This window comes from Protopterus annectens, chromosome 6.part0, assembly GCF_019279795.1.
Source record: "Protopterus annectens isolate FY-2018-M chromosome 6.part0, PAN1.0, whole genome shotgun sequence".
NCBI lineage: Eukaryota > Metazoa > Chordata > Ceratodontiformes > Protopteridae > Protopterus > Protopterus annectens.
Window position 1 is genome coordinate 732,270,563 of NC_056737.1, and position 16,320 is coordinate 732,286,882.

General features: G+C 43.9%; 1 protein-coding gene across 1 annotated transcript in view; it reads right to left on the bottom strand.

Moving 5' to 3' along the window:
* Positions 1 to 16,320, bottom strand: part of ATG14 (autophagy related 14) — a 516,698-nt gene that overhangs the window by 150,111 nt on the left and 350,267 nt on the right. Inside the window, exon 7 of the mRNA XM_044074421.1 lies at positions 5,148 to 5,265. Within this exon, the coding sequence (XP_043930356.1) occupies positions 5,148 to 5,265 (118 nt within the window). The remainder of the gene's footprint in view (positions 1 to 5,147; positions 5,266 to 16,320) is intronic.

The window sequence follows — 16,320 nt, forward strand, 5'->3', positions numbered from 1 at the left end:
TAGAATTGGATACCAATGCTGGCGTGGCCAGTCTGGTGCAATGAGTATCATTTGTGGCCTCTCTAATCTGACTTTCAGCAGTACCTTTGCTAGAAGAGGCAGTGGAGGAAAGGCATACACTGTTAATGTTTTCCAAGCTTGTGGATGGAATGTCCTTGTGCAAAATTTTTGAAGTTGGTAGTTTTGGGGACTGGCAAACAGATCTATGTCTGGGCGTCCCCATTTTTGAGCTATCATTGCAAATACTTGTGGATCTAGTTTCCACTCGTGTGGATCCATGATGTTTCTGCTTAGGTCGTCTGCCAATGTGTTTTTCTTTCCTGGCAGGAATTGTGCTTGTAATTGAACCTGGTAAGACAGTGCTGTGTTCCACAAGGTCATTGCTTGCCTGTATAGAGGGTAGGAATGTGTGCCCCCTTGCTTGTTTATGTACCACATTACTGTGGTATTGTCTGTCTTTATTATTAGGTGTCCTGGGTGTAAGAGGTCCTTGAAAGCTGTTAGGACATTCTGTACTGCTAGCATTTCTTTTTGATTGATATGCAGATGCCTTTGATCTGTAGTCCATTTGCCCTGAATGCACTGTCCTGCCATGTGTGCTCCCCAGGCACAGTCCGATGCATCTATTGTCATAGTTTGCCTGGCTGTGGGTAAAGTGAAAGGTTGACCCTTGTTGAGGTGACATGCCTGTGCCCACCATAGAAACTCCTGTTGAAGGCAGGGAATGAGTGGTATCATTGTTTCCAAACTATGGCTGTGCTGAGTCCATACGCTTTTCAGGTACCATTGTAATTTCCTCATATGCAGTTTTGCAAATGGTATTAGTAGAATGCAAGATGCCATGAATCCCAAGGCCTGCAGAATTTTTCTTGCAGGAAGTTGGGTCTTTGTTGCCATTATTTTGAAATATTGAGTCAGCTGTTGTTGCATGTCTGGCGTGAGATAAGCCATCTGGGCCGTTGTATTCAAGCTGGCACCCAGGAATATTATGTTTTGTGAGGGCACTAATTTTTATTTATTTTCGTTTACTGTGTACCCTAGGCAACTTAGAAGGTGTTTGACAAATACCAGATGAATGTCCTTGCTTTCTGCTTGAATAAGGCAGTCGTCCAGGTATGGGTATATCTGAATTCCTCTTTGTCTGCAGTACGCAATTACTGGTGCCAGGCATTTTGTGAAGACCCTGAGCACAGTAGATAAGCCAAAGGGCAGTGCAGAGAATTGATAATGCGTTGAACCTGCAATGAAGCGGAGGTATCTTCTGCAATTTTGTCTGATAGGGACATGCAGGTATGCCTCCTTGAGGTCCAATGTTACTAGCCAAGCATTCTTGCCCAGCATGGGAAGAAGCTGCTGTAGTGTTAGCATCTTGAATTTTGGTACTTGCAGATAGGTGTTCAGAATTGAAAGATCCAGAATGGGTCTCCATGCTTTGTCTTTTCTTGGGACTAGAAAGAGTCTTGAGTAAAATCCTTGTCCTTGCTCCTGTGTAGGTACCTGTTGAATGTCTCATGTCCATGAGAGCTGTAATTTGTTTTTGTGCCTCTGCCCATTGATTTGGTGGCAGGTTTGGCATTCCTTTTATCCTTGGCAAGGTATGAAAGTGGAATCTGTATCCTTGTGAGACAATGTTTAGGACCCATTTGTCTTTTGTGATGATGTGCCAGTTGTCTGCAAAAAATGCTAATTTTCCTCCCAAGGGAGCTGCCAGGAGAGATTTGCTTGGTAGTTTGAGGATTGAGTCATTGTGTTTGTCTTCTGCTAGCTTGGGGCCTGTCTTCTCCTCCTTTCTGGGTAGCAGTACCCCACTGGCGAGGTTTGTAAGGGCCTTGTGACTGACCTCTGCCCCTTGGGCATCTGTATTTGCCCCTCTGTGATCTGTCAGAAGCTGGAAATTACCAGTTTTTTGTTGGCCAACTACTGCTGAAATGAGGGGGTTGTACCTGTAAAAAATCCTTGACCATCTGCATAGACTTTGCCTTATCCTCCATTTTCTTTAAAACCTCTTCTGCTTTGACACCAAATATTACATCCTGCTGTAAAGGTGCATTCAATAATTTTGCTTTAACATGATCAGGTAGGGTTTGTTCTTTTAACCAAGCATGTCTACGTATGACATACCCAGTAACAGCCAGGAAGCTTCCAATGAATCAAATCCACATTGTAAAGTATGTTTGCCCACCTGTTCAGCTGCATACAACAGATCCTGCATTTCCTTGAATTCAGACTGTTCAGTATGTGCACTCATTTTTTGTTTTAATTGAGGCATTAGGAATTGCTGATATTTCAGCATGTGAAACTGACAATTTAATGCTCTCACAGCCAGAGTTGCTGACGTGTATATTTTCTTTTCCCCATCTATCTAGGGCTCTGGAATCCCTTTCAGAGGGCACAGGATTTTTAGCCATAGAAGCTTTAGCCCCTTTGGGACCCTGGGAAATAGTTTCTGGGTCAGCCACAGGGCTTTTATAAAGGAATTTGTGTGAGTCAGGTACTCTGTAGTATCTGTCTGGTTTGGCTAGAGCAGGAGGTAGAGAGTCTGGATTTAGACTAGACTCCAAGTAAACATCATTCACAATATCTAAAACTGGAGGGATAGCAAGTGGTCTGTGCTGGGGTAGTAAAAGGAACTCTCGGAGCCTTTTCTTAGAATCAGAGTAGTCCTGGCCTTCCCAGTGGAAATGTTCCCTCATGGTATGTAAAGTTTCCCCAAAGGAGTAGTCTTCAGGGGGAGATGCTGAGGGAATAGAGTCTTCAGCATCAGAGTCTTCAAAAGGGGAAAACTGTAATCCTGTTCCTCAGAAGAATCTGAGGAAATTGAAACCTGGTCAGAGGAAGCATAATCCTCCTCTTGTCTTGGCCTTTTATCTGGAGGGAGATGGGAACCCCTGATTAGGGTAATCAAATCTTCAGCCATCTTAAGCATCTGTTTCTTAGGCATGGGGCCTTGAACTGTAGACTGATGTACAGTCTTTTTTGGTTTTAAAGGAGTTTTAAGCTTAGCATAAGATTTAATGGTGAGTGTAGTCGGTCTGAAGACACCTTCTGCAACTGAAGGTGTTTCCACTGCACCAGGGTCTCCTCCTGCTCCGGTGTCGGAAGGGCCTAATGAAGATGGCTGCATCGGCCTAGTACACACCACTTGAGAATCCGCAGCTGTCTGGGGTTCCAATTCTGCGGTCGTCAGGGGCTACGCAGGCGCCTCACTGAAAACCGGAGAACCGGCGACAGGCCCAGCAGAGGCCTTAGAGTCTGGCTTGTTCCTAGGCTGCCTGTCCTTATCCTTGCGTTTTTTATGCATGCCGGTCGTCGGCATGATATAATTAAATTTCCTACCAAAGTAATGCCATGCGAAGTCAAAACGGCATTTGATAGTTCGTTTATTAAACCTAGCACAAAACCGACAACCTGTGACGTCGTGGTCTGGGCCCAGGCAAGGAATACAACAAGAATGGAAGTCCTTATGAGGTATTTGCTTCCCACAAGAAATGCAATTGTTAACTTTTTCTGACATCGGACTGAGGCAAGAAAAGGTTCCCCAATGGGGTACTTAGCTTTATTGAAGACTTCAGACTGAAATTCGATTCGAAAATCTCAGGTGTCGGCCGACCGGCACTTGCAAACTGCTTCTGCTTCGGGCACTGCGCGGCAAGAAAGACTGAAGAAAATGGCGTCGGATGCCTCTTATATAGCCCTGGCACACTGACATCAGGGAAGAAGCGACAGCAACCGACGCTGGACCAAGACTTTGGAACTCAGGCCAACTGCGGGACCTCCTGACGGCAGGATAACCCAAGTGTGATGACTGCAGCAGGGTAAAACGATGAACATCATGAGTTCCAAGCCCAATGTAAATTTCCTATTCCCCATCCACTGGTCTAGGTTGCACTTAAACAGGGTAATAGACAAACTCAGCTTCACATGGATGGGAAGCCTGTTCCATAGGAGGAATAGTCTCTGGGACACACACCTGTCTCTCTAGCATGTTTTGTTTCAGTCACAGACAAACTTCAGGACCCTAGATCTTGCATTTCTTGTACTTTTTGACGTATGACTATGTAGGACAGTCATACATGCGGGTTTTGCAGATGCCTTGTAAGCCAAGCACAGATCACCCATCAACAATCTATAGCAGACTGAGTAGAGGGAAAGGACTTTAAGGTGCTCTGTGTAAGACAGGTTTGATATGCCTTGTATTCTTATTGTAAGGCACCTCTGAGGTCACTCTAGTTGTTGCATATGTCTGGTCAGGTACATACCAAAGGCAGCATTGTACTCTACGACTGATCTGATAAGGGCAGAGTACAGTGGCATAATGACCTCTAAGAACCTAGATGCCATGCACGTACTTATAAGTTATGCAACATAAAAGGATTTCCTCACCGCTGTGGCTATGTGGTGGTCTAAGGTAAGGCTACTGTCTATGTGCGTACCCAGATCCCTGACCACTGGGTCGACTCTTAGGGGTGTATCACCAACATGCTAATGTTTAAAGGAAGACAGGTCTATTCCCTCTCTTGTTTGGAAATGTGTGAGGTACTTCATATTTGTTTGGAAACACATGGCTTACAGAAGATGAGAATTTCCATTTTCTATCCAAAGAATTCAAACAAACATATTGTCATGTGTAATTTTCAGGCAGATAGTAAAAAAAAAATTTACAATACCAGCTCAGCTATTTGAGAGTTAAATATGCCCTTCAGTTTGGAGATTACTTAAGACAATGGAAACTCAACAAATATACAGTCTGGAGGAGTAGTAAATAAGACTATTTTCTCCTTCTTTAAGTGTTCAAAACATGCATTATCACAAATAATTTTTCATCCAGCTAACAAATCAGAAGATATGAATTACTATCTCAGCACTCAAAAAGGCATGGAAATGAGTTAATGCTGACAACAGAACTTAACAAATACATACACATTATGCAAAGACAGAAAATAAACTGTGTTACAAAAGTACTGTCCATAATTCGTAAAATGACATACACGCATTGTATTTTGTCAGATATCAATAAATGATTGTAACTTATCCAATCAAAAATTAACTTTAAAATGTCTCCAAGTACTGTTTCAACATATTTACTCAGCAATTTAAAACAAACAAAACATTCATTACTCAACTTTTCATGCTATGAAGCCACTTGCCTGTTGCAGAGTCTTTTAGGAAGGTTAACATCAAGTATGTATGACAACGTGTTGACAAGTTGAGTTGCGTAGCATAATGCAGCACTGATGGTGTGTGCGGGGTTACTGTGCTCCATATCTGAAATAAACCAATCATACTTGTTAAGTGAAAGTATAGTCACTTAAAATCTTTGGATTCAAACAACATTCCGCCTTGAAGAGTGTGAATACATGTACATCTTGGTTACTAATTCAGACAGTGCTTCTGGGAGTGAAAATTCTTGTGTAGAATAACTTTCCTACTAGAGACTTACATCTGTTATCCTTTTCCTTTGTCAGCTCAAGTAAGAAGCAAATTTCACACTAGTAATTGTACCGGTCAAGTGACAGTATATTTAGTGTACTTATTTGGTTTATTTGTACATTGTCATGTAAATGGATTAAGAAGCATGGGCCTATTTTCAACCTGAACATAGCTGCATAAAATATATTTTAGCTGTAACAAATATAAAATATCTTACTTTACTTTAAAAAAAAGTGTAAAATACAAAAAGGTGAAATAAGAAAGATGAATTTACAAATGAAGACTGCAGCATCTAAGCCACATAAATATTACAATTACATTTAGATTTAAGGCAAAATGAGATTTCAAAGTTGGCACCATTTAAATTGTTACATTTATTACTTTTTTGTTAGGGACCTCCCTATTCCAAACCCAAATATCTAACTACAATATGGCTGAAATGAAACTGTGTTAATACAATGTTAAAGGTTCACCTTCGCAGTCTGCTAGCCTATGCAAAAGGCCATGTCTATTATATATGACAAATGTCTGAAGGATCAAATTATCAGATGTATACGCAGATACATTCATTTTTAAATATTATGATGCAGTGGTCACAGTGAAAATGTTTACCTATGATGCAGTGGTCACAGTCACTCCTAAGCTGAATCATTATGCAACTTGAAAGGGCAATGGCAAAGAATACTGATATGGTGGGATGCAGAGTGGAGTGTGAAGTTCACAGATGCTGAGGTCATCTTTCCAATTTAACAGACAGTAAAAGTTGGACCTGGAGATACACAAGTCAAACAGGAAAGAAAACTAGGGTAATATAAAATGCACAAAGCAAAGTTACGAAACTGCTGAAACACAATGGAAAAGCAGAGAAAAGAAGATAGATGAGGTCTACATGCATCACACAGCCTGTAGGCAGGTGGGAGGGGTGTAGATTAAGAGAAGCTGATGGAAAGGGCATGAATGGCATTCAGAAAAAGGTTAAGTTCAAGACAGATGTGAGAAAATACTACCTCTGGAACAAATGGTTAGAGTCCTGAAAACTCATGTTTAAGGAAACTACGCAGAGTAAGTTTAAAGGGATTCAAGAATGCCCGGGGTAGAGCATGAGAAATGGCAAGGGTAGAGGAGTGACAGATTCACCTTTATGTCTTCTTTGGCTTTAGTCAGCATCTTGTATGCATAAATAGATGTTATATATATATATATATATATATATATATATATATATATATATATATATATATATATATATATATATATATATACACACACACATATATATACATATGTGTGTGTGTGTGTGTGTATATATATATATATATATATGTACACATATATATATATATATATATATATATATATATATATATATATATATATAAAATGAATTTATGCATACAAGATGCCGACTAAAGCCGAAGAAGACATAAAGGTGAATCTGTCACTCCTCTACCCTTATATATACACACACACACACACACACACATATACTGGTTTTTCTAGCACATTATCATGTGAATCTGACTGTATCAAAAACATGAACTTATTCTAAACAAATATACAGTACTACTAAATAACTGTATGAACAAAACAAGAAGTTATGTACTCGCCATAATGTTCGATGTATGTAGTCCATCTCACCTCACATTCTTACCCATGGGTTCAGAGCCGAATATCGGCTCGGACTCGGCCAAACTTTTCTAGCTCAAAGTCTTCTATTGGCTGGGCTAAGCAGGTATCCCATGCTGCACTGCTCCATATCCCCAGATCTAGTTTGCTGCGAACACTCATTCGTACCCCATGCACAACAACATCCGAGTAAAGAAGAATAAATTAAAGGTGAAGGGAACTCTATAAATCAGACCTAATCTCCAGATCCTCCAGGGAAGGTGGGTGGGTAAGTAAGAATGTGAGGCGAGATGGACTACATACATCGAACGTTATGGTGAGTACATAACTTCTTGATGTTATGTAGTCCAATCTCGCCTACATTCATACCCGTGGGACAGCATCCCTAGCACCTACATCCTGGGAGGCTCATAGGAAGATACTCCTGAGTACTGTGGAACCAAAGGAAGACCTGCCCCTAGATACCACGTCCAACTTGTAATGAGTAACAAATGTGTGAGGAGAAGCCCAAGTAGCTGCCGCACAAATATCATCCATAGACAATCTGGCTTGACAGGCTGTAGATGCAGATACATCCCGAGTAGAGTGAGCCTTGACCGGAAACGGTAGGTCTTTACCTCCTGAGGAATAAACAAAAGAGATGCAACTGGATATCCATCTGGATAGGGTGATTTTGGAGACAGGGGACCCAATTTTGTTTTCCGAAAAGGAGACAAACAGCTGATCAGATTTTCAGAGATCTTTAGTTCGGTGCAGACAGAAACGTAACTGTCTGTGTACATCCAATTGATGAAATTTAAATTCTGCCTTGTTAGAAAAATGGGGGAAAAATACTGGCAACTCAATAGATTGATTAAGATTAGATATGGACGCCACTTTAGGAAGAAAGGAAGGGTTTGGTTTAAGAGAAACCCTGTCCTTATGAAAGATCAAGAATGGAGGTTTGATAGAAAGAGCTTGAATTTCTGAAACTCGCCTGGCTGATGTGATGGCTATTAAAAAGGCAGTTTTCCAGGTCAAGAATTTTAAGTCGCAGGTAGCTGCAGGCTCGAAGGGAGGTGAAGTAAGGGCTTGCAGGACAAAATTTAGATCCCAGGGCATGATAGGTTCTGAGACCGGAGGACGGAGTAGTAGAGTACCCTTCAGGAAAGCCTTACAGAGTCTGTGAGCCATCAGACGAGGCTCATTACCAACATGAAAGTTAGAAATCGCTGCCAATTGAACTTTAATGGTAGCTGACGCTGAGCCCTGATGGAAAAGCATAGACAAAAACTCCAAGACTGAAGCAATTGGGGCTGTGTAAGGATCAATTCCTTGGGTATGAGCCCAAATAGAAAACCTCTTCCATTTGCTAGAATAAATCTTCCTAGTAGAGGGCTTATGAGAGGAAGATAAAATATGAACTACCTCAGGTGAAAAGTGATGAAGCCTAACTAACGACAGAAGTGGAGTAGCCAGGCTGTCAACCGAAGGGTCCGCAGAGAGGGGTGGAACTGTCCCGACATGTGTGTCAATAAATCTGGTTGTGGGTCCAGAATCCAAGATGTGCCCACAATGTGGGGTTGGAGAAAGGGGAACCAGACTTGATGAGGCCAGTTTGAAGCAATCAAAATCATTCTGCCTCCCAAGGACTGCGCTTTCTGAATCACTTTTGATAGTAAGGGAAACGGAGGGAAAGCATAAAATAGACCGGAGGGCCAATCGTGAACTAGAGTGCCCCTGGGTGACTCCCCCTGTGGGGGGATCAGCGTGAAGTAGCTGCTGCATTTGGCATTGAGGGGGCTGGCAAAAAGGTCGTAGCAAGGCTGACCCCATCTGCTGAAGATTCGTTCTGCAACTAGACGATTCAGGGATCACTCGTAAGGCATCAGAACAGCTCTGCTTAGCCTGTCCGCTATCACGTTAGACTTTCCCGGAATGTGCGTTGCCACCAGAAACCGTTGGGAAGATACTGCCCACTGTCACACTCACATGGCCTCTCTGCATAGGGGGGTATGATCTGGTTCCCCCCTGCTTGTTCAGATACCACACCACTGACATGTTGTCCGAGTGTATTGCAATAGTCCCTAGAGGTAGAAAGCTCTGAAGTGCCTGCAACGCAAGTAGCACCACTCTCATCTCTAGGACGTTGACATGCAGATGTATCTCGTGATCTTGCCACGTGCCTTGGACTGTCCTGCTGGGATAATGCCCCCCCACCCCATCTGGGAGGCATCCGTGGTCACTGTGGCAACCGGTGTTGGTGGAACGAAGGGTTTTCCCCTGTCCAGATTGTTGGTGCAAAGCCACCAACTGAGATCCGGTTTGCATCTGTCCGTGAGCAAAATAGGGTGGGAAAGTGGAAGTTTCTGGAGAGACCATTGAGCAAAGTGGAGCCATTGAAGGAGCCTCATGTGCAATCTCGCTAGAGGGACCAACATAATTGTTGCTGCCATAGTCCCCAGGAGTTGAAGAACCCATCTTGCCTGCGCTTTCCTCAGGGGTAGCAGGGCGTGCACCTGTTGCTGTAAGATACTGATTCTTTCCTGCAGTAGAAAGGCTCGCATTTGAACGGTGTCTAACTCTGCACCTATACAAATGATGCTGTGACGGCAACAAGGCAGATTTTTCCCAGTTCAGTGTTATGCCCAACTGTTGACAGAGAGTGATGGTAGCGTCCCTGGTTTGGATTAGTAGATGCCTGGTGGGGGCAGTAAGGAGCCAGTCATCCAGATACGGAAACACTTGGAATCCTAGACGTCTCAAGTGAGCTGTCACTACCGTCATACACTTGGTGAACACCCTGGGGGCTGTGGTGAGACCAAAGGGCAGGGCTCGAAACTGGAAATGACTGGCTCCCAGCCAGAAGCGTGGGTGACTCCTGGATGCCCTGTCCATTTTGACATGGTAGTAAGCATCCTTGAGGCCGATGGAGCACATCCATACTTCTCCCAACAATGGGATAATCGATTGTAGTGTGACCATACGGAACTTGGATTTTTGTACATAGTTGTTCAGTTGGCTGAGATCTAATATGGGTCTCAGGTCCCCTGTTCTTTTCGGCACCAAAAAGAATCTTGAGTAAGTCCCTAATCTGATCTGGTCTGAGGGGACATGCTGGATGGCTCCCTTTCCTAGCAGCTTTGAAACCTCTGAAGCTGCGTGATCCCTTTGACTGGGTGGAACATCCGGGATTTTTCTGACTGGAGGGGGCTCTGACAAAATGGGATGACATAACCTCTGGAAATTATTCGTAATACCCATCGGTCCTGGGTGATGCTTTGCCAGGCTTCCGGGTATAACGATATTCGACCCCCGACTGGCTCTGGAAATGCACAGTCGGGCATCCCATCAGGAACGACGGTAGGGAGAGCCGCAAAAGGAATCGCAGTCTCCCGAATTGCGGGGGCCCTCTCTGCCTCTAGGGTGGCATCTCCCTGAATAACCTCTCCCTCCTCTACCTCTGGAGGGGACTCGCCTTGTGCAGCAGGAAAAAACCTCTGTGATTTTTTTGAACCACATCTCCCCCCCCGCTGGGCCTTGGGGTAAGGCCTAGAGGGAAGGGAAAAATGGACCCCTACAGCAGACGGGGTCTTTCCCTCTTGCTCACACCTGGTGAGGGTGTCTTTCACTTTGGTTATGAACAAAGAAGAACCATCAAAGGGGGCGTCAGTGAAAGAAGACTTGAAGGCCTCCGCGAAATGACAAAGGAGCAGCCAAGGCTTGCCTTCTAAGGGCAACTCCTGAGCTTGCTGCCCTACTCGCTCCCTCGGCTGCATATGAAATGAGCCGCATGGAGGAGTTAACAATGGAATTGAGGGTAGAGACCTGGGCGTTAACCGTCTGGGCCACCGCCTCAGGCACGTTACCTGCAAGAGTATCTCCTAACTCCTTGAGGAGGTCTCTCTGGAGCAGAGTAAAATGAGACGGGTAGTTCAGCGACCGTAAGGTAAAGGTTGCTGACAAAAGGGTACACTTCCCGTACCGGTCCATGGTCCTAGACTCCTTGTTAGGAGGATGGACGGAGGAAGAAGTCTCTGCTACTTCCTTCTGAGTGGCTGCCACCGCCACCACCATGGCATCCACAGGGACTTCTTTGGACAAAAACTCTTTATCCGGGGGAGCAGAAAGAAATTTATTGGGTCTCCTGGGTACGGGTTCCACAGGATCAGGGTTCTTCAACAAATTAAATCCAGGAGCTCGTCGAAGGGTGGGGACACCCAGGAGGCGGAGGGCTGAGCACCAAAGGCCTTCAGGAAGACAGACTCCTCCTCGGAGGGGGCTTTGGATGGCCAGTCACCTCTTTGTTTCAATTTCTCCAGGATGTCGGAGAAAGAAACATCATCAGAGGATGACTTGGGGGACCCCTCCGATTCCTCGAGGTCAGTATCTGAGGTGAGAGACTCATCCTGGGAGTCTATGTGCTTCCTCTTGCACATTTTCTTTCTAGGGGGCTGCTCAGGCAAAAACTCTGAAGGGCCCTCAGAAAGTTGGGGACCACTCGTGGGGTTATCCCTAGGCCTTGGGGCTCCGCTGTCTACAGACAGGTGGTGATCAGAGGCTCTCACCAGAGTGGTAGGGGACAGAATGACCGACCTGCATGATGTAGTTGATGATCTGGCCAGCGCAGTCCACATGGCCTCAAAGGCAGCCCCCCCCCCGAGTCTGAGGACCAGCCAGCCTCCGAGACCATGACAGGAGTCAGGGTTCCTCGAGCCGAGGCACCGAAATGTGTCCTGAGGTTTCCCCCTCGGGCCCGACTGAAGAATCCCGAGTCCCGAACCCCGTGGACGGCGCCGACAGGTCAGAGCAGATGTCGGTACCGATAGGCCCGGAGGGGCCATCGGAACTGACCTAGGAACATCACATGGAGCGGAACATTCTGGCTCCGAAGACAGAGATGCACTCGGAGGAGGAATGATCAAAGAAGGTATCGGGACGGGCTCCGGAGCCGACTGGGACGGAGCCGAAAACAATTTTGCCAAAACCGGTGACTGAATGAGCCTCTGCACCACCCTATCGACATCCACATCTGAAAGAGTCCTGGAGGATTTGGAGGACAGTGAAGGATTTCGAGATCTCCTCTCAGGTGACACTGGTCTAATACTGGGCGATCGGCTCCAAAGAGGTTCCAATATAATTGGAGCCGACGCCGGTTCCATCAACACCGACACTTCCTGCAGCCCCGAGAATAGTGGAACCGAGGAAGTTGAAGCAAGTTTAGTGACTTTCTCCGGTGGCTCCGAGGAAACTGAAGGAGCCGGAGACCTCTTTTTAGACTTTGAGGATTTTGATTTAGAACTGGAAGTAGAATCCATGGCCTCTTCGAACGAGGGTTTCAAGAGTCCCTTTAGAATTAGCTTATTCTTTCTTTCTTGGAGCACTCTGGGACTAAAAGCATGGCAGAAGCTTCAGGACTCCTGCAGATGGATTGCTCCCAGACAATAGACGCACACAGAATGTCCATCGGTGATGGACATCTTGTAACCGCACTTAGAGCACTTTCTAAAACCCGAAGGTTTGTGCTCCTTGGAATCTTTGGACATATTAAACAAGTAATCACAAATACCCAAACAATGAACAAGTAACTGTCTGACAGGAAAAACGACACAAGCATGCAAAACACCACTAATCGCGGGAACAAATTTTTACACAACCCAGCACACACAAGGACGATTAGGGCTTAAAACCTCTAACTAAAACGTTTTTTTTTTTACCACGTTCACAGAAGGGACACCGACACTAAAACCTCTAACTCAAATGGTTTTAGGAGCATAACAACACAGGACAAGAGGGAAGGACTAGGTCCTCTAACTGAAACGGGCCTAACCCGATGGACCAGCTAGTGGGATACCACACACCACAATCACACTACAGAAAAACCAACACAACACCAATTAGAAATAGCTATTAAAATAGCTTTTTGTTTGTAACAAGTTTTCTCAGAACAACAAGAAAAAAGGGTACTTAGCCACAGCCAAGAGCGAGACCACGTCCGAGCTACACGAGCGGCAAACGAGATCTGGAGATGTGGAGTAGTGCAGCATGGGATACCTGCTTAGCCCAGCCAATAGAAGACTTTGAGCTAGAAAAGTTTGGCCGAGTCGGTGCCGATATTCGGCTCCGAACCCACGGGTAAGAATGTACGCGAGATTGGACTACATAACATCATACTTTTTAAAATGAAACACAAAGCTGAGAACAAAATGCTTTTTCATGTGTTACATAGGTATTGATGTACCTTTGTTTTAATTTTCCAGCTTAATGTACACAACATTACAACTCTGTCCAAAAATGTTACTTGAAACTGAGACTCTATACAAGTAGAATTTTAAACAGATATATTCATAACATATGTGGTCAAAACTGCTAAAGAAAAAAACAGCAGCTTAATAGACATATTTTGGACCACAGTAAACTTTGCTGGAATATCTGACTTTCAAAGACTGCAGTATTGTCTTAAAGGTTACTTACTGAACTGAATCAAGATTATACTTGGTTCCAAATATCAAGCTAGAATATACTACATAACAGTCAGAAGATTCTGAATTAAAAGTAGGATAAAACACCATAAAAAACATACAGTAAATTTAAAATATGAACTAGCAAGGAGTACCTGAATAGCTGGCTACATTTAGCTGTCACAACATTCTCACATATTGACGCACAGGTGACAGTATCTTGGTCATAGGTGTTTACTAGGCTGATGACCACAAGGCATTTATAAGCCTAGCCATGCATCCCAAATCTCTGACAAGTTCTGGTACCCTTGATAAGTGTAAGCAGGGGCTTGGGAGGTGACACATTTACAAGCACGGCCTCGGAGATGAACCATTTACAGGCTGCCTGTATCCATTAGAGACACAGGTGCAAAACCAGGGATGAATTTCCTGCTCCCCATCCAATTGTCCTAGTTACACTTGAATTGGGTTAGGGAGGAACTCTGCTTCACAAGGATGAGGAGAATGCTCCAGAGAATGGGCAGTCTGAGATATATACCATTCCCTCCAGCAGGTCATGTTTATATCACAGGCAAGGTTTAAGTCTTTAGAACAGATAATTCTGGTTCTGTTTGTTTTGTGGATATGCAGGGGTTCCATCAGAGCAGGGTCTGACAATGTGTTGTATACCAGCCATAGTTCTCCTCTCAACAGCCTGTAGGAGACAGAATACAGGGACTGGGCCTTGAAGCGTTTTGCACAGGACATGTTACTTACACCCTGTATTCTTTTAGTGAAGAACCTCTGTGGATGTTGTAGGATATGCCTGGTTAGGCACATAACAAAGGGGGCATTATACTCCGTGGCAGCTCTGAAGAATGCTGAATATAGTTGATCAATGACTTCCTTGGACCTAGATTCCATATCTTTATTTATAAGCTGGGCAATATAGAATGATTCCCTCACTACTGTAGACACATGATGACCAAAGGCAAGATTACTGTATTTGTGTCCCCAAGTCCCTGATTACTGGGTCAACGCTTATCAGTGTGTTGTCAATGTGATATTTACCAGGGGTGGATGACTTCCTGAAGGATACTATTATGCATTTCTTGGCATTTAGTTTCAGTCCATGGCTCTGGCACCAGTTGACTGTCTATGTCAGCCCTTCCTGGAGAACATTTGTGTCAGTGGGCAATTCAGTGACAGCTCTTAATTTGCAATCATCTGCAAATTTAGTCAGTCAGAGGCCAATGATATTGGCCTTGACTTCAGACATGTAAATACGAAAAAGGAGAACCAAAATCAATGAGGGACTCCGCTTGTGACTGGCTTCTTTGTAGAGGTGGACTCCTCAATTATAGCTTCCTGGGTCCTGTCTGTCAGCCAGATGGTTATACACCAGGTTACATAAGGGTTTGTACCTAACCTCTTAAGTCTGTCAACAATGCCGGAGTTGGGGACTGTGTCAAATGCCTTGGCCAAGTCAGGGTAGACAGTGTAAGCCATTTTGCCCTCATCCATTACTTTGGATGTTCACCAGGTTGAGTAGGCATGACCTGCCCCTGATGAAACCAAATTGGTGGAGGCTTCCTACATCTTTATTGATCATTTCCATGGCTTTGCATATGGGACTAGTGAGACTTATGAGTCTGTAGTTTCCAGTGTTTGTAGATGGCTCACCTTTGTGCAGAGGGATGATTGTTGCTGTTCTCCATTCATAAGGCATAAAGTCTGTTTGGAGGTTACAGTTAAACAGCAGCTCCAGCTGGCCTGACAGATCATGTTTCATGCTGTTTAAAAGGCATGCTGGGTTATTGTCTGGGCCCACTGATGCAGTGTTCTTGGCCTTAGAAAGAGCATTAAGGACCTGTTCCCCAGTGAAAGCAAGGGGAGTTACATTTGATGGTATTTCCTGAGGGAAGGTTGATGGTGAGACAGGGGAAAAACTGGAGCTGAATTTGGCAGCCACTAGGTTTGCTCTATCTTCTGGCTCAGAATAGGTAGCTCCATTTACAATAAGCTCTGCACACAATTGTGTACTGCCTCTGAGGTTGTGGACACAGCTAAACAATGCCTTGTGGTTGTCCTTGGCCTGTGTGGCAAGACTTTGTTTTCTGAACTGTTTGTTTAGTTTTTGTGCTCTACAGTTATAAAAAAAAACAGTTGCTTAACAGCAATCTTTCTAAACTCATGCATATTGTTGAAGTAATCCTTTATTTTCTGTTTAGCTTTCCGTTTAGCATTCTGTAGTTGCTTCTCTTCTTGTTCTGTGAGATTTCCCCTATTTTGCAATACTTTAATATTTGCCAGTTCCTCTAAACAATTCTTGTTACTTCTTAACCATATCTCCTTTTCTTTTATTTCCACTCTGTTTTTAAATTCCACTTTAATTTTATCCCACTCCCTAGCTATATTTTCAGAAGAAATTGATATCTTGTCTAATAATTCCTGGATAATTTCCACTTCCCATTCCTTAAATTCCTGTCTTTTCAACAGATAGGTGGGAAAGCACCAGTGTATCATTTTTATTTCATTACCCTGTGTTTTTATTTTAACTATTATTGGCTCATGATCTGAAAAAGTTACTGGGTGCATATCAAGACCTTTAGTTAAATGCACATGTTTCTGTGAAATGTAAATTCTGTCTCACCTAGCCCAGTTTTTGCATCATGGGGAATAATATATACACTCACTATGAATTCCTAGTACTGAATGCACATCTTCCATGCCAAATATTTTCATACATTTCTTTAAAAATATACCCCTCCTTTGTTATTGTTCCCTTTCTGGGCCCCTCAGAAATATCTTCACTGTTGCAAATCAAATTGTTTTTTTTTGCCCC